Source organism: Tympanuchus pallidicinctus, unplaced genomic scaffold (genome assembly GCF_026119805.1).
Source record: "Tympanuchus pallidicinctus isolate F22 unplaced genomic scaffold, pur_lepc_1.0 scaffold3, whole genome shotgun sequence".
In the NCBI taxonomy this organism is placed as follows: domain Eukaryota; kingdom Metazoa; phylum Chordata; class Aves; order Galliformes; family Phasianidae; genus Tympanuchus; species Tympanuchus pallidicinctus.
This window is the reverse complement of record NW_026294747.1, coordinates 23,806,056-23,823,835: the sequence shown is the minus strand read 5'-3', so window position 1 is coordinate 23,823,835 and position 17,780 is coordinate 23,806,056. Positions and strand designations below refer to the sequence as shown.

At 38.7% G+C, this 17,780-nt stretch overlaps 1 protein-coding gene across 1 annotated transcript; it reads right to left on the bottom strand.

Moving 5' to 3' along the window:
- Window positions 1-664: 664 nt before the first annotated feature.
- CHP1 (calcineurin like EF-hand protein 1) lies at window positions 665-17,650 on the bottom strand. The gene is made up of 7 exons (XM_052696299.1): window positions 17,456-17,650; window positions 13,082-13,154; window positions 6,828-6,908; window positions 5,861-5,988; window positions 5,037-5,098; window positions 3,851-3,973; window positions 665-2,621 (listed from the first exon to the last, which is right to left on the bottom strand). The coding sequence occupies exons 1-7, from the start codon at window positions 17,520-17,522 to the stop codon at window positions 2,568-2,570; spliced, it is 588 nt and encodes a 195-aa protein (XP_052552259.1). The 5' UTR covers window positions 17,523-17,650; the 3' UTR covers window positions 665-2,567.
- Between the last annotated feature and the right edge of the window lie 130 nt (window positions 17,651-17,780).

Below are 17,780 nucleotides of genomic sequence, written 5' to 3'. Positions count from 1 at the left end.
AACTTGTCTACCACCTCTCACTTCACAACTCAAATACACAGGCTGCAGAACACTGAATAAGATACTCAGTTGTAGACAGCCTAAGCTGTAAACTAGAGAATCATGTTCTTGTAGTTTATCCTTGACTAGCATGGGGTATGGAAGCCTCAGGAAGGTTGCTAACAATACTTATCAATCAGCTGCTTCTCATGAAGGAAGATAAAAACAGCTTCTCGATAACCAATGCCCATCTCTAAAACTAGCCTATAAACTTCAGTAAAGACAAAATACCACAAGCCTAAGGTTGCCGTCCTATTGCTTTGCATCCCATACAGCTTCTAGTTGATTTGAACAGCTAATAGGAAAGTCAGATCTGCTTTTTTCCTTCCCCTTTCTTTCCTCCACCCTCAAGGAAAAAAAAGCACCAAAACACCCCCCACCCTTGTTTGGAACCATGGAGAAATGTAATGCTCCTGTTCTTACAGAATCCATGTTGTAGTGTTGCATGTGCTCCTGCGGAGGTCCTGTTTTGGACTACTGGTTTCTTCCACTTTACCAGCAGAAAGAAGGGTTTTGGCAATACTCTCAAAGTTATAAGAATTCATTTGTAAAGCATGCTAGCTATACTATTGCACTGGTACTTAATTTTTCTAGCCTGAGGATATCAGTTACAATAAATTGTGTGTTTGTTTTTTAATACAGTGGAAGGTTTATTTATGGGTTGATAAATACAATATCCAGTCTCACTGGGACAATAAGGCACAACTGTAGGTTACAACTATACAGCCAGAATAGGAGAGCAACACTTTAAAGCAGATCACAATGCGTACAACTTCAAAAAAAAAAACAAAAAAACAAAAAAAACCCCAAAAAACAAACTACTTCATTAACATTATTACAATCCTATTTTACATGACAGTCAAAACATTTTTCCTCATACAGAGGTTTTTAATTTGTTTCTGGACTTGTGCTGCGCACTGCAAAACAAAGGATAGCATTTTATTCTGCAATTCCTTAATTTAAAACAAACCAGAAATCCTTCAGAGACCTGCATGTTATTTTACAGAAGTAAATGAGTCAAGGAACAAAGAAAATAAAACGAATATTTGAGGGTAGTTTGAGACTGGCAGTATTTATAGAAATATAAACAAATGACAAAGAAGCAGTTGTAACACTGATTCTTCAATAAAGAAGCTCCTAGGGCTTTTTGGTTTTACTGTAAGGTCTTCCCAGACCATAGGCTGCTCCAGCTGAACTAGGTGAGATCATTTGCCAATCTAACCACAGAAAAGTGTGCTGCTGTTGAACCTTCAATACTTCCGACATCTTGATTTGATTGGGAGTAAATATATTAACTGTATTAAATGAAAGATAAATGAAAGCATAATTATCTTATACTTGCAGAGAGATTTATGTAGGAATATATTCTGAAATATCACTGGTAGTACTCAAAATATGTACTTCCAAGCAATATTTGCATGCCCAACCTTCCATAAACACACCTAGTACAATCAACACAAATCTAAAAGACCAGGACTTCCATACTGAAAAGTGCAAATAACTACTAGTGTCTAGGTCACTAGAATTAAGAAAAAAAAATAAAAATCAGTGATGTTCCAAAGACACTTATCAGGGCAGTGACAGAAAGACAAATCCCAGTTTTTGGCATGAATAGTTTTCTTGCATTATGTATGCTGGTAAACAAGTTTACACCTTCAGAGGCAAAGCCACCCGAATGGGAAGAGGCATCTTAGAGTAAAGCAACCTGGAAAAGGTACTTCATGTTTCACCTGACTTCATGTCATGTCAAGTTTGGAAGCTACTCATAGGAAAGAAACATTCCTGCAGCAAATGCAGAAACTATTTAAGTGACTTAGTGCAGAGTTCCTATTTCCTTTGAGGACACCATTGTCCATCTCCACCACACATTCTCTTATTCTGTGCCTATTCTCCTACTGTGAATCAATCCCCAAAAGAAGGTCTCCACACCATACCTCTGGACTGTTACCATGCATTCTGTGCTAGTTTGCAATGACACCATAAGAACTATATCATCTTTTTGTAGAAGTCAAGATTTGAAAGCAGGGAAGAAAAAAAAATAAAGAGCCAACTAAGGAAGAAAGAGATAGCTATGATGTGAAGCCACTACTGGAAATGAAGGTGAACAATTATCACTGCACTTAGTATTTGAGTAGATACTCATCTTCAAGAAGCGTTTCAGAAGGCATTTCTGTGGCATTTTCCTTTTTCCATTCTCAGATTCAGAACTCAGAAGAATCAGTTTGTAGATTAAACTGCAGTACACCAAAAGGAGAAACATTTACTCATAACGCAAAAGGAGACAAGGGAAGAAGTAAAAATTAAAAATGGAAGGATTTTTTTTTAATGCTCCTTTCCAAGTTCCATGGCAGCTACTTCTCTTAGTTCCTGATGCACAGGGAATGTTCACATTGGTAGAACAAATCAGTGAAGGGTTGGAGATGTATTTTGTATGCACCAGTAACAATGCTTTGGGGGAAGGTGGCAAGGAAATAATGAAGTTCTATTCATTTTATAGTAAGGGTGGAAAGGAATGGGTTCTCCATCCATCAGTGAAGAAAACGAATACTCATTTTCTGCTCTACGTCCACCTTCTCCAAAACCTGCAATAAGATCCAGAAACAGTTATTTTAGTTAATTTACACAAGATATTTCTTTCTTGCAAGTAAAAAAGACATGGGCAGGAACATAGAGCATCTTCAATTTGGCATGACATTCATCTAGAGACTGCTGTGTTTTGTTCTGGAAAGAAACTCCAGCCATTTAAATCTGAAGAAGGATGTCAACTAAAATACAACTGATGCAGGTTGCCAGTAGTCCAGAAAGGGCTGAGCTATTCTCAAAAGTAGATTGTACAAGAATGCATGGTGAGGAAACAATGGACTAGAAAAAGGGACACAAGCAGTTGAACTAAAAGACCACAGCAGACCATTTTAAAGCTGAATTTAAAGTAATTTAAGTTCTAAGAGATTCCTGGATATCATTTAGTTCAGCTTTCTCAGTGCGTAAAGCAGGGCCAGCTAGATTAAGTCACTGAAGGTCTCACCCAGTTGAGTTTTAAATTTCTCAAAGGAAGAGGGGTTCTGTATCTCTAGCACCTGATCCTACTAAGAATTTCCCACATTACATTTTGTTTATGCTGCCTCATCTCATCTTTGTCCATACATCCAGGATGTGTCTGATTCCTATCATCAATCCCATCCCACTACATTAAAATTGTTACTTGGAGGACCACTTTTTTCTGCTGACTACATAATGGCTCCTTACTGCTAGCTATGCCTGCAACCATCAGGAGATGCAATTAACAGGACTACAGCTAGGAGTCTGTATGTTAGTATATAATTGGTTGTGTAACAGAAAATATAAAGTGAAATTGGACCAACACAGCTATACAGAATTATTTTGTTGTTACTGCTAGTCAGGCTATTTGTGTAGAAAGAAGCATTTATAATAATATTACATTGTTTGTTGCATTGCAAATCTCTATTGCCTCATTATGAGCTGGTTTCGGGAGTATATTGTTATCTCATTTTTAAGCTCTTGTCACTATTTCATTAACACCTTATTCTACAATATACGTTTAGGATCAGATGCCTGAAGTAGTCTTCTCATGAGATGAAAATTCTGCAGTATGTTCAGTGCTGTAGCTTACACGAGAGAAGCATGGACTAATTATTTGCACCCTAAGAGAACAGCTTAAACATCTGTCCTAATAAGCCAAATGCAAGCAGAAGAAATACTTCAACAACTTATTTTCCCATCTGCATTTAAGTCTGAATGATCTGTCTGTTTACAGCTGCATTTACTTGTGTCAAATACGTAATTTACCAACCTTTACAAACTCTGCAAAGGAGATGGCACAATCCCCATCTTGATCGGCTTCCTGGATTGTCCTGTCAGCAATGCTGCCAAGCTGCTCATCTGAGATGTTGACACCAACCATCATCCGTAACACCTGTAACGTATGTAAGTCCTTAGATTATTATTTTTTAATCATAGGTGGTATAAATACAAGTATTCTTAATATTATTTCTCATGCATGCTGTTTAGGTAATGACTTAGAAGAACAACTCAAAGATTTCCATGGAAATATTTCTGGACAGTTTGGGTAGTTTTTTTTTTTATTATTACTGGTCCTTATACATAAAGAATTGCAGGAAAGAAAGCTTTCTTCTTCAGCCAGCTTTCTCACTAAGCAGCTGAAAGACACAGAAGTAGTAAAAAAAACTTCTGAAACTAGAAAAGAATAACATTTTGTTCCAATGCTTCTAATTTTTCCCACAAAATGTATGAATACTTGATTTGAACATCTACCGTTCAAAATGCTTCCTACAGGAATTTTCTAAGTATATGCACAAGTGATAGCAGCCATTACCCCCTAACATTTAGTAAAGCATCTTCTGCACAGATTGAAAGTGGGCAGTTTCAGTCAAAATCAAAACCTTGTCTTACATCAAGAACCACAAATTGCCATGTCTACCTCCCAGGATTAGCAGTATGTAATTACTCCTAGCTTAAGCCTAGCTTAAATGCATACAGCCACTGATGAACTTTGATCATCTTTGCTGGTCTTTGCTGCAGTTTCACAGAGTTTTATTCTAGTTAGAGAGTACAATGACAACCAGAAGAATGACTGCATTCACCCTTAGCAATGTCCCCTATGAAGTCATGTTAGAAAGTTGCAGAAGACAGCTCTTAAGAGACTTAGTGTATTTGTTGGATTTTTAAGCATCTCTATCGATCAGACCTTCCTTATAGGAATCATTTCTAGTAAGATCTCATTTAGCCTAACACTGTAGTTTAAAACTAAATCTAGAATCCCTGGTTTCTATCAAACCAATGGTTTGATCAAACAATCTGGGCTACCAAATGAGATTAAGGCTTCATATATCTAAAGCTTTAAACCAGAGATAACAAATAACCACAAATTCCTGCAAGAATTCCATCAAGATTGTTACCAACACCCCTCTTCATTCTAAATGGTGTGAAATGACAGATGATGGAATAGTCTGAAGTACCTGAAGAAGCTCATCCCTGGAAATCTTGTCATCCTTGTCTAGATCATATAACCGAAAAGCAACTGCAGGGAGAGAAAAAGAGCACTGAATTCAAGTGCCATTGTTTTTCTTCCTGACAACTACCTATAAAAATAATAACAACTCATCACAAATCATTTTAAGATAACTCATGTAGAATTTTGACTCCACACAATTCATGTTCAGTTCCATAGAAGGTTATTACCACATTTTTGCCGAGAAGTGAGGAACATTAAGTACACACGTAAGTACTCAAAGTTACAGAAGCATTCTACTTGCAGAGTTAATTCTTCAAAGCCCTTAATCACAGTGGCTCTAAGATGTATTCACTACTTTGACTTCAGAGCCAGCTATTTTTACAATTGTCCTTTACCTTCCACTATACTCTTGCTGAGATTTACAACAACTTTTAAGTGCTCTGGGAAGCACTGCCTAGTGCATTCAGTAAGCACTATATTACACAGAAGACTGGAGAAAGATATAGAAAAGCCCATCTGTGCACAAAACATGGCTTCTTAATATGATATAACCATTGCAAACCATTTTTAAACATTTCCTAAATGTTTCATAACAAAAGACATATGAACTTAAGATTCAAACAATTCTATCAAATCTTACACAAATATAGGTTGACTACTGATATTCTGGACAGGTAAGATTGCAAGTTCATTTAAAAAAAAATCAGGTTATTATAGGGTATCATTCCACAGGGAAAGACTGGGTAGAAGACGCTAAATCCCTTTGCTCTCTTCTCAGAGAGAGAAAAGAATCTGAATTGCTTCTAACAGAAGGTCCCTATTTCTTACAGTGGAGCTTGTTACTTCGGCTGTTCAGTGGTTCTGGTCCATTCTGGTCTTTGCTCTTTTCATTATCTTCTATGGGCCGGAAGTGGGCTAGTGTCCTCATGAATCCACGGAAATTCACTTGGTCCTCCCTGCACAAGCATTTTAGCCAGTCAGCTTCAGCATAGTTCATACAGGTTTTTTATTTCAATAAAGAACAGTAAAAATGTCTCAGTTGTCCATACCATGGAAATTCTTAATTCCTATCTACCCAGGGTTTAGCAACCTGTGATCAAAGGCAGCTCTTGTGTGATATACAAGGGAAAAAACCTGCAAGAAGTCTTGTTACGGACTACTCCCCTCTTTGCCCACAAGCAGTGTTTAAATTCAAGCTTTCACCTTTTACCTTTGCCTAAGTTATCCTGCAACTACACCCAAGTCTAGCAGTACGTCTTGCTGATCTGAATCCTGGCCTTCAATACTGGAAATCTGCCTCTTTGGACTCATGCTGCAAGTGTCATAAGCTACACCTTAAATATGACGCAAATTAAAAAACAGAAGTTGATCTGTTAACTAAGGCACACTTAGAAGGCAAAAAAAAGCAAAGAAAAAATTTAATTAGTTAACTGCAATGCTACTTCACCTAAAGTATTACTGCTACAAGTTTGCTTTAAGAATCAAAGTCCATGCCTTTGACCTTCTTCAAAAGCAGGATAGCAAGAAGAACAGACAATAGTGACATGCAGGCAAATCTTGTCACTGAATAAAGCATACAAAACTCTCTCAAAAGAGACAAGTGTCTCTTATTATGTAATGAAAGCATACAGAGGAAGCAACATACCAACGTGACTATGAGAAGTTTGAGATGTTGAGTTACCACCGAATTCAAATTCTGTGCTTTAATCATCATTTCATTCCTATTAAAAGTAGGAATGTACTGACAAACTGTACATTTTGTGACTATTCACAAATCCAGGCAGTTGGAACTCACCCTTCTGAAAAAAAGGCATTGATAATTCGGTCTCCCAGAGGATTGATGGCAAGCTCCGGAATCCGCTGGAAGTCTTCACGGCTAAGTGAGGTAAGAACACAACAAGCCTGCATAAACAAGTCTGCAAGTCACAGGAGAAATAACTGCTTAAGAAGAACTGAGATGCTAACACTATCTGTGCTAGAAGCATCCCTAGAAATGGTGCTCACTAGTTTTCAATTTAAGGAAGGAAAACTTCTGAAATGATTTTGAAGGAAAAGTAAACTTCTTAAACGATGTGTTTTGGAGCTACATCTGGCAATGATTTCTCCAGACTAGTTCACTCCAGATTCTAGGACAATATCATGCTATGCTCCTCCACATATACTTGCAGGTGATCTGCACTGTTCAGTTTCATGAAAGAACTTCCTACATGATGAATGCTAAATTTCATATTTTTATCTCCCACTAAGAAGCACTTCTATTTTAAAACAGTAAGTTCAGTCCTAGCTTGTGTACTAGATGCTGCTTCACCAGTTCATTGCCAAGATTCATTGCTCTTGCCAGCCTTCTCCTTTCTACTCATGATTATATATATAGGCACATGCTAGAATAAGCATAGCTACACTTATTGTTAGAACTTTTTTTCTGCCAAAGAAAAAGACAAAAGCTATGCTGATCTAAAGTAATTCCTTCATGCCAGTATGATCATGAAAACAGTGTCCACTTTATTATTAAAATCGCCTGGATAATTTTTCTTCCAGCCTAACAATATCTCCTTGACAGGAAAGTGGGGTAATCCTGTCATTGCCAAGGCAGGCACACTAAGCAACTCTTTGTAAATACCTCCAGAAACAAAGTTTTTTTCAATATAATAGAGCGCAGCAGTTCATTGGTATAAGATATATTTCATGGTCATCTGGGCTTTAAAGTACAATAATAAAATATAACAATAACAATTACAATGTTAATATTGTACATTATTATGTATAATAATATAGCCACCATATTAAGGCTACAAAAACCAAACAAAACCCACAAAACCAGCCCCCGTAATCCCAGACTCTTCTGTCCACACTGTAAATGAACTCTGAAGTATTCCTAGTACTTAGTTACACCACTGCACAGTTAGCCCCAATTATAGCACATCTGTTACAACATGGCTAAAACTGTTTGACCTTCTAATAGAATGACCTGATCATATTTTTAAACCTACATCTGCTCTGACCAGGTCTGAATTATTTTTAATTGGCAAAGTCACCATCTGCATAACACAATCAACTTGTTACCCTACCCTCCAGGACTGCTACCTTTTCAAGCTATAGCTGAAGGGCAGAGCATGCATTAATGACTCAGGTATGAAAAGCGGTGATGTGGAAAACATGCACCCTAGAAGCAACACTTCAGTAACATAACTTCAATGCTAGCATTTAGGATCTAAAAGCAGCAACTGCTCTCAGATTCCATTCAAGGCAAAAATCTTCACATTTCAAGGTTTTCTACTTGTATATCACTATTTCTTAGTATCAAGCCTCAATTAACACTCAGCATTCCAACTTCCAGTTCTACTTTATAGCAGGAGATTAACAATTAACCACAAATAACTCCCCAGGTTTCAAACCTATTTGTCCTGTCATTATCAGGATTGCAGCAGACCATTTTTGCTTGTTAAGAGCGCATTACTGAGTGAGTGTTATAATTGAAATGGCTCTCATGGCCATAAAAGTAAATTAATGCATGATGCAAGTTATTCTCCACTTCATAAAGGAAAACTTCCTGCAGTCATTTGGGGCCAACTTCATGTGGCTGAGGCTGGAACTTGCAGGAAAATCAGATGCCCTCTGTTTCTTCTGTTTTAGTAACATAGCAACTTCTAACATGGTTATTTCCAGGGCTAGGCTTCAACTAAACCCTTGCTTAAACATAACGTGCAAAGCAACCTTTAACTGCATGTTATTGTGGAGACCGGATGTTTTATATGTATTCCAGAGCATTCACAGATTGCAGCAAGGAATTTCTCAATTTTAAGACTGGACTCTATTTTCCTCCCATTATTTCTGGCTGTCCACCCTTTTACTTCAAAATGAGTGGGTGAAACAAAGTAAAACAGTACATTTAACATGAGGGATGGAAAAAAGGGGAAGATGACCACAGAGTGAAGACAATAAGAAATATTTAAAGCTTCTAAAAAAAATTTAAAAGGGTATAATTCAAAGTAGAGTAAATAGCACCATGGTCAGATTTCACAGGTTACTACTGAAAAGACATTTTATTGTTCTCTTCCCCCGTCAACATCAGCTTTAACATTTGTCAGACTGTCTGATGGTCTAACGCACCTCATTAACAAAAAGGAAAGTTCCTCGCTTTTTCTTCTCCATTCTCTCAATTATCTTTGATTAATTAGACTAATTTTTGAACAGCTTCTCTTTGCAAATACCACCACAGCTGACAAAGATGTGCCAAGAACATGGAGAAGTGATACAGAAAGAACTATCACCCTCCTCTTTCAACAGCCATGTCAGCCATCTCATCTAACTTCAACCTTACACACAGTTTATAAAAGTTTAAAAATGGTTTCTTAACTGGGGAATAATTGCTTTATAAACATTAGGAAAAGAATGCCAAAATAACTAGAAGAAAAGCAACAGAAAGCAATATAAAATAAATGAATGGACAGTCAAGGACAGAAGCATGAACTATTATAGTAACCCATCATTCACCAATCCAAATCCATACGCTGCCTGTTTTGTCAGTTTTAGACAAAGCTAGAAATCCTTCACATTTTCTTAAGCAAAGGCAAAGAATTCCATACTCGGAGAGTTAGCTTGTACACTGTTGTTAATGCATGCACTATCAGTTGGAACTATTAAGAACAAGCCTAGAACTTTCTCAGTCTGAGCTGATTGAACTTGCTGACAAAAGTCAGCAGATGGCCCTGATAGTTCATTACCCTTCTCCCAGCACCAAAGGCTTTCTAAAAGTTCTCCAAGAGACAGTCTTGTGAACAGCATTTTTAAGTGCAGAATTTGCACAAATAGCACAGTATGTCTGCTCTACCATCAGCTTTCAGAACACTTGCCTACCGTCCTTCACAACTCACCAGGCTAAACCGATCGCTGTACAGCAAAAAAATACTTTTTAAGTGTTTAACATGTCATTTCCCAGTGCAGAAGTTGCCGCTATACAAGAGGCTCCTAGACACAATATTAAAATAAAAGACAACAAGAACAGTTACCCTGGCTTTTACAACCTGTTTTCATTCATATGGCACAAGTCAGTTTGGCAATTTTGTTTAAGAAAATGAAGGAAATACCATGTTTTCTCTACACTTCTAAAGAACTGATAGCATTCACCAGTTGCTGCAATTCTAAGCAGAAGATAAAGAGGGGGCAAAAAAAACAACATTCCTTCAAAATTATCTGATGACAATAAGCACAGTAACTTCTTGCTTACCCAGAAGTTATTTGATCAGTATTTCAGAAGCCATGCTTTCTAAGCTTCTGACCCACTACCCCCAGCACTGTTTTTCAGGAAATACTTTTCCATTACTTAAACTTAATGACTGCTTCCACATATTGTGAGTGCCATAACAGGTTTCAAAATTTGAATGCCACTTTAACACAGCCATGGCTGGATACGGCCGCGCTCAGAGGCCAAGAATGCAAGTTCACAGAACAGTTTGCACACTTGAGGATTTTTCCAAATGAACTTCATTTCCTTTTCCAAGTACCACATGGTTATCAACAGAGACAGTAAAACATCTCCTGATATTTAACCCTATGAAACCAACCAGGTTGCCCAAGGAGGATGTGAATGCCCCATCACTGGAGGCATCCAAGGCCAGGCTGGATGTGGCCCTGGGCAGCCTGGTGTAGTTGTTGGCAACCCTGCACACAGCACAGGGGTTGAAACTAGATGATCACTGTGGCTCTTTTCAACCCAGGCTATTCTATGTTTCTATGAACTACTAAGCAATATGCATCTTTCATAGAATATATGACTAACTATTCCTCTTACACAAATCAAATATGATCACTGTGAATTTTATAAAACTTCAAATTCATCTACTGAATCCTTAAAAGTTGAAGGGAGGGACTGAGAAAGCATGTGCATCCAGGTTCCAATTGTGCTGGACTGTTGTGAATACAACCATCTTTAACCAAAGACAAAATCCACACGCAGATTTTGAAGATGCCGTTAGTATTCACTTCAAGTAACTCAATTGAGACATTAGTAGTATTTTTACCTATAGATCATCAGCTAGTCTGTTAGTCACAACAGCCAGGGTTACAATTTATGATACATCAGGTTCGGTGACAGGACAGGTTTAAGCAGCTCCCGCCCATCCCATCAAGACAATTGTTCCCACCCCCACACTCCATCTTGCCATCCCTTCAGCTATGCCAGTCCATGCACTTACAGTACAACCACAGTTCAAATGACAGGCTAAAAATATCTACACAAACCAAATGGGAATTAAGTGTACTTTTAACACTGATCAAAACTGATCACTTAGACATGTTTACACAACAGGACAGCACAACTTAAATGTTAACTGAGAAGTCGGCAATTTGTAGCACCCAAAGGAATTGCATGAGTCATGGAAGTAAATGGCAGGAAGTAGTGTTATGTGTGGACAGGTTTATAGAAAGGTCTAACTTTATAGGCCATTCTACAGCCACACTTTGCAAGATCAGATCATGGAAAAAACCCAGGTGATCGCTGAATCAATGTTTACTGGGTTTGGGAGCAATGGAATAGCTATGAAGAAAATTAATCCCATTCCCACCAGACCAGTACACTATGTTAGGAGGTCTTTCCTCTTCCCGCTGTCCTGCATCATCTCAAGCTTCTGCACTGGTTCCAGCATATGTGGCTATACAGTGATGTGAAGCAAAACCTGTCTGTAAACAGGTTAGATCCCCTTTTTTGTTCATTCTTTTGGCAAGTTTTCAGAAATGTACATTAGCTTCCAAAGATGAGCCTTGAACACCAAAATCAACACAGAAAAGCAAGAGACTTCCAGCAAGAGACTACAGTCTTAGACCAGTTTATGTTGGTTGCAAAACTGCAGTTCTGGCATGTTCAGTCATGACCAGCTCATCTGTTAGATGTCTGTAGGCATCATCAATAGAACAGTAAACAGTCAAGTATAATAAGAGTTTATAATTAGTCCAGTAAATAAAGAGCAAAACAGTAACATGTTATACAATAACCAGATAATGCTTTCCAGCAGTTTCAGTGGATCAAAGTTAAAAATATTTTGCAGATGAGATTTCAGCTTCATTTTTATTTAACTGTCTATTAGGCTTATGTGATAGGTTTTGGTAGCAAGGGACCCTCTATCAGCAGAGCACAGCAGCTGCCTCATGTTAGGTGAGAGCCAGCTCCAACCAGCTCAAAAGAGCACCTATCAAAGGCCAAATCTGAGCCAGCGTGCAACACTGTTTACAGCTGTGAGAGCATATTTAAGACCAGGGAAACAACACTGCACAACAGCTGGGAGAGAGGGGTGATAAAATATGAGAAACAAGACAAGCTTGTTTCATCACATTTTCTCTCCCAATTCTGTTGAGGAGAGGGAGTGAAAAAACAGTAAAGTACAGCAGAGCCACCAACTAGCGTGAAACCACTACAAACTGCAGCTAACCAGCTCACTTCTGTGCAGCATTGGAACATCTTGCACATTTTTCATCTAGTAGTTAGCTACTACTAGAAAGAAAGAATCTAGTGAGTACTTATTTAGTTGCAGTGACTTAGTTCCAGCACTTTCATGTTATTTTTGAGCATATTAACAGACATGGTTGTTGTTAAAGACATGGGGCATCATATATAATTAGAAGTTCTTGCTCTCAAAAAAATCTTTCTTTTGAAAACCAGGATAAGGATAACCTAGTGGAACAATTCTTTTAATAATTACCTATAAACTAGAGGCAGCTTGTAGTATGAGAAGCAACAATTAAAAAATATGGTTAACATTTCTAAACATGTGTTGTTAGATCCTCAATGTCAACTGAGCTTTCCTGTATTAATTACTACAAACCTTCAGCTCTATGGTAAAGAGAATTGTTATTGAGAGTACCTTTACTCAGTCCAGCAATCAGATTTCTTTCATAAAAGAAGTTTGAAATTCCATGCAGACACTATGTATGAAGGAACCTGTTATAACAGCCTCAGTGATTCTCTACATGAGAAAAACATGCACACATCCCGCAACAGCAAGCCACCATTAAAGACATTTCAACAGAAAGAGACAAATTAGTGTCAGTACCTACCTAAGAGTGCCATTTTCTCCTTTGTCTAGGCTGGTGAAGCGACTATACAAGCGAGTGATTTGACTGTGGGAGACTGAAGAAAGAAAAAAAAAAAAGAGCACATCAGTGATTCCCTGCAGGAGCACACCTCACTGCACCTAACTGCACTGCCAAGAGATCTGAATCACAGTTCCAGTGTTTCTTTTATTGCTGGAAATTTTCTCAACAGCCTTCACCAGTCTTCTCCATGTCATTCGAGACACTGCAGACCTTTCTTGTAGCATCTTTACTTCTTTTCTTTGTCTCTACTCCTGTTGGTTTCTTTCCTCCCACCTTTAGGTGGGAAATGTATTGCTCTTCCACCTCTACAAAAATGACTAGGCTTGATACCTGATCACTTTTTGTTTGTTACAGGATTGTCTGAATCTAAACAGTTTATTCATTTTGTGGTTCAAAGCATGCTGCAGGCTTCTAGAACAGTGAATTCAAAACTGAAAAGCCAATTTCTAAACAAGTTCAAGAGAGAGCTGAAAAAGCAAGTGGAAAGAAAAAAATTACTTCAGACTAAATCTGCAATTTACAAGAGTTATTCCAAGGCCACTTATTAAATTTAGCACAATGGCATCAACATTACCAAAATATTAGGCATTTCAAAGGTACCAGACATCCAGCACCTTAGGGGAGTCCACAGTCAGAACATCTAGAATATTAATTCTGTAAAACTGAAAGAATATTTGACAGAATGTTGGCTTCTCAGAGCCCCCTCACAACAAGTTAGTCAATACATGAAATAAGACTGAATTGGGCTGTAATGTTTGCTCAGTAAAGGTGTGATTACATCCAGTGTTGAACTAGCACATACTGCAATGTTTGGATTGAATTGTTTTAAAAGCCTACACCAGCCCACATACAAAATTTATTTGGGAACAGGTTGCACAGCACTTGTCTGATCTGTAACAACTGAAGTAAAATTATTTTTATCAGGTCTGTTCTTTTCCAGCCTATTTGTTTAGGTTCACCTGCTCCCTCTTCTAGGATGACCTGCCAACAACTGTTCTTTTTCATGTCTCCTAAGCAACCTTCATTCTTTGCACTGGGTTGGGCAACTTGCTCAGTTCCACATAAGGCAACTTCTCTCCCATCAAACAGGGCAGCTTGCTCAAGTTCAAGTTAAGCAACACACACAGCAAGTAAATAATGCTATTTTCAAGACTTCCAGCATCTGCACTTTCTTCTTTTAGATACCATACATGCAATCATAACAACGGATTATGAAGTGAGTACCCTGGGGTTACAACTTTGGTTTAAAAAAAAAAAAAAAACAACAACAAAACTTTCAAGTCCTCCATCTCTCATTTTCAAGTCAGTGTACCCAACTCCATTTTTGGAACACCTCCACAACAGAATATGATGAGTTGGCACATATTGACAGGAGACAGCATTTGTTGATATCATACTGGACAAACAGCATATCATAGCAGTATGACAAAGGAACCTGATTCAGATCCAGCACTGCACTCTTTCCTAATTTCCTATTTGACTCTCATCCTTCATGAAAGCTGCAGCATCGGACACTTTTCAAAGCTTCCTCAGGCAAAAGAATTCCCTGCTGACCTAAAGAAAACCAGAGCAAGGTTTGCAACTTACAACCGCTTCTTATAACCAAAAACTAAGACTTGAAGCTTCTTGAAACATGACTTTATCTATAATACTCATTAAGGCCCTTCTAGAAGTTTAAGTCAAATCAAGACTGTAGCTGTATCTTCTATTTTAATTTTGCTAATTAGAAAATTTTGAGCAACGAGATATGCTGGAACATGACCAAAACACTAGCACAAGATCATATAAACATATGATGTTTATCTATTTCCAAATACATCTCAAAAATGCAATATATACAGAGAAAAAAAATCAAACCTGGAAAAGCATTGCAGATTCACATTTCATTTTTTTTTTTTTAAAGCATCTTTAACAGTGACACTACCTTTATTTATGATATATGAAAATATATTTCCTAAGCACATAAATAACCATAAGAAAATCCATCACCTCTTACTACTTAAATAATTCTCTTAAATCCTCATATAAATGCTAGCTTATTATTAATCCTTACATGAACAGCTTCAAAGCATGGGAACAAAGAGTATGAACCAAAGGCTTTGAACACTGTTACATTCCAATGGCTTTCCAAAGAGCTTGCAAGAATGCTGACAAGCAACATCTTGGACATCCTATCTGTTTTTCTTAATAGTGATTACTGAAATGGCAAAGTACTTTTCTCTCAGATTGGAGATAATCTGCCAGCAAGCACAACTCTTAATAGGCACAGTAGTCTCCAGTTCCTGGGAGCACTGCCTTTGCAGATGTTTCTAAACTTACTGAGCTAGTGCTCTCCATCACGACATAAAGAAGTATGTAATACAGAACTTCCCCCTGAATTTAAAATTTCATTCAAGAGATTTTTAGTGTCACTGTACGGCTTGTGAAAGACCATGCTTCAAGCTCCCACAAAGATATCGTTTCAGTCTGTTCAACTAAGAAGCATTAACACATAGCTTATTACTAATATTAGTATTATCAGCTATTCAGTTTTGTGCTATATAAAATTCTATCACTGAATTCATTCCAATAAGTTAAATGTTAGGTCTGCTCTTTTGTACTTAACTTCAGATGAACTAGAACAGGCATTTTCCTCAAGGAAGCCAAAACAGAATCATTCAGAGAACTTACCACATCAGTCCATCAGCGGCATGTAATACTGCCAAATTGTTTATTTCAAGAAGTCCCTTTCTCAAACTCTTTAACAACTGAAGTATCATTAGCATCAAGTTTCTAGCAAATGATCAGATAGCCTATTCAGTAATACTACTTCAGTATTCTTCCTGCAAACTTTGTTCCAGGTAACTTCAGAGTCCTGTATTTCTCCTATCTTGTACCTCGCATTAAGTATAGGTTCACCTGTGTGAAGCATGGAACAGTCCTACAGGTTGGTGGAATTTTCCATCTATCTACAGAAGTAGAAAAGGCAGAGGAAAATACATTCCTAGACTCCATTTACAGACTGAAGAGGGAAAAAAAAAAATTGATGAAGTTCAAGAGGCACTTTATGACAGCTCACAAGCAAGCACAAATCAGAGAATATCAGTAATACTTGATTAACCAAATTGCATTTTTCAACAGATAAAACTGAGTAATAAAAACACAGAAATTAAGTAAATTCAAGCAATAGATTTTAAACCTTCTGATCACAAACCATTAACATGGGTATTTAAGTAAAGCATTTAGAGGGCAACTAGAGCTTGATGGGTTTATTGCTCAGAAAGTCATGCCTGTACAACCACCTCAATTTATTTAGCCATTCAAAAAATAAAACTGTAGGAATTAAATCCAATCAATAATAAATCAAGTACGAGAAGGAAAGAAAAGTAAATTTTCCCTTTTCTTAAACTTCCTGGAAGAGCACTCCAGATTTAGGGTTTGTTTTTTTTTTAAGAGCATATTAAATAGCAAGGCCACCTCCACACTATGGATTTTTGTGGTTAAAAAAGAATATAAATGCAGATTTTTACATTCCCACTTGTTTATCATAACCCTCCTGTACAAAGTTCACCTGACACAGGGAAAGGATCTCGGAAAGTATGTTAACTCACTCAGCTGTCCAATACATTGGCCAATACTATCTTAGTTCCCCTGTAGCGTTTTCTGGACCCACTCATTTCCCTGCCACAAATAAACTATTGCTTATGACATACACAACTCAACATTTCAGTAGGAAAAAAAAAAACCAAAGTATTTTTACAGAGCAAGGAAAAACCAGCAAGCATGAACAGAGCAAGAATATTGTAAGAGACACTGATTTGACAAAGAAAAACCAGAATAAAAAGCAAACAGCAGAGCAATACTACCTCTGCTCTGATTAGATGGAAAGCAGCATCACCATCATCCCTCACCCTGAGGGTGGAGAGGCAGTGGGGAAGCAATGGGTGCCCCATGGCTGGAGGGCCCAGAGACAGTGGGGAGAGCCCTGCACACGGCTCCGGTTAAGAGGCAGCTACACTCTGCTAATTGCTAACTAAAACAGAAATTTATTTTTTTCGTTACTGTTGTTCAACACAAGACTTCCACAAGTTAAACTAGCTCCCCCATACCCCCAACAGCCTCAGCTGTAGCAACACAACAACTAATGCTGGGGAGAAAAAAAAAAGTACTACAACGAGAGAGCAAAGGCCCCCGGCCAGCAGCTCTCAGCGGCCTCCACGGGCACTTCCCAGCCCACCCAGCCGGCAGCCCCGCGGCCTTCCCGTCCCCGTTCTACGAGCCGTGCGAGGAGCCCGGCACAACCGGCCCAGACGCCTCTCGGCGAAGGACAACCGCTGCCCACTGCTCCATACTCACAGCCTGTCTCCTTCTTGATCTCCTCAATCTCCTCGTCCCGGAGTAGTGTAGACGCCCGGGAACCCATAGCTGCAACCAAAGGCAGCGACAAGACCTCACCTCCCCCTCGACCTAACCCGACGCGGCGCTCAGCAGCGCTGAGAAGCTGGGCGGCGGCACGCCTCTTATGGCGCCGCTCCCGGCCCAGCCCCACCGCCCGCCCCTCACCGCCTCGCGGCCGCGCGCATGCGCACTCCGCACCCGCCGATCGGCCCGCGTCAGCGAGGTGAGCTGAGGCGGCCTACCGCTCCCAGCGTGCTGTGCGCGGGGCGGCGCCCGCCGCCGT

Bases quoted from the DNA above. Each gene is read 5' to 3' on its own strand.
- CHP1 (XM_052696299.1), bottom strand. From the start codon at position 17,522: ATGGGTTCCCGGGCGTCTACACTACTCCGGGACGAGGAGATTGAGGAG. The intron at 13,155-17,455 runs GTGAGTATGGAG...TTCTTTCTTCAG, and splicing joins GATCAAGAAGGAGACAGGCT to TCTCCCACAGTCAAATCACT. The intron at 5,989-6,827 runs GTGAGTTCCAAC...ATGCTTGTGCAG, and splicing joins AATGCCTTTTTTTCAGAAGG to GGAGGACCAAGTGAATTTCC.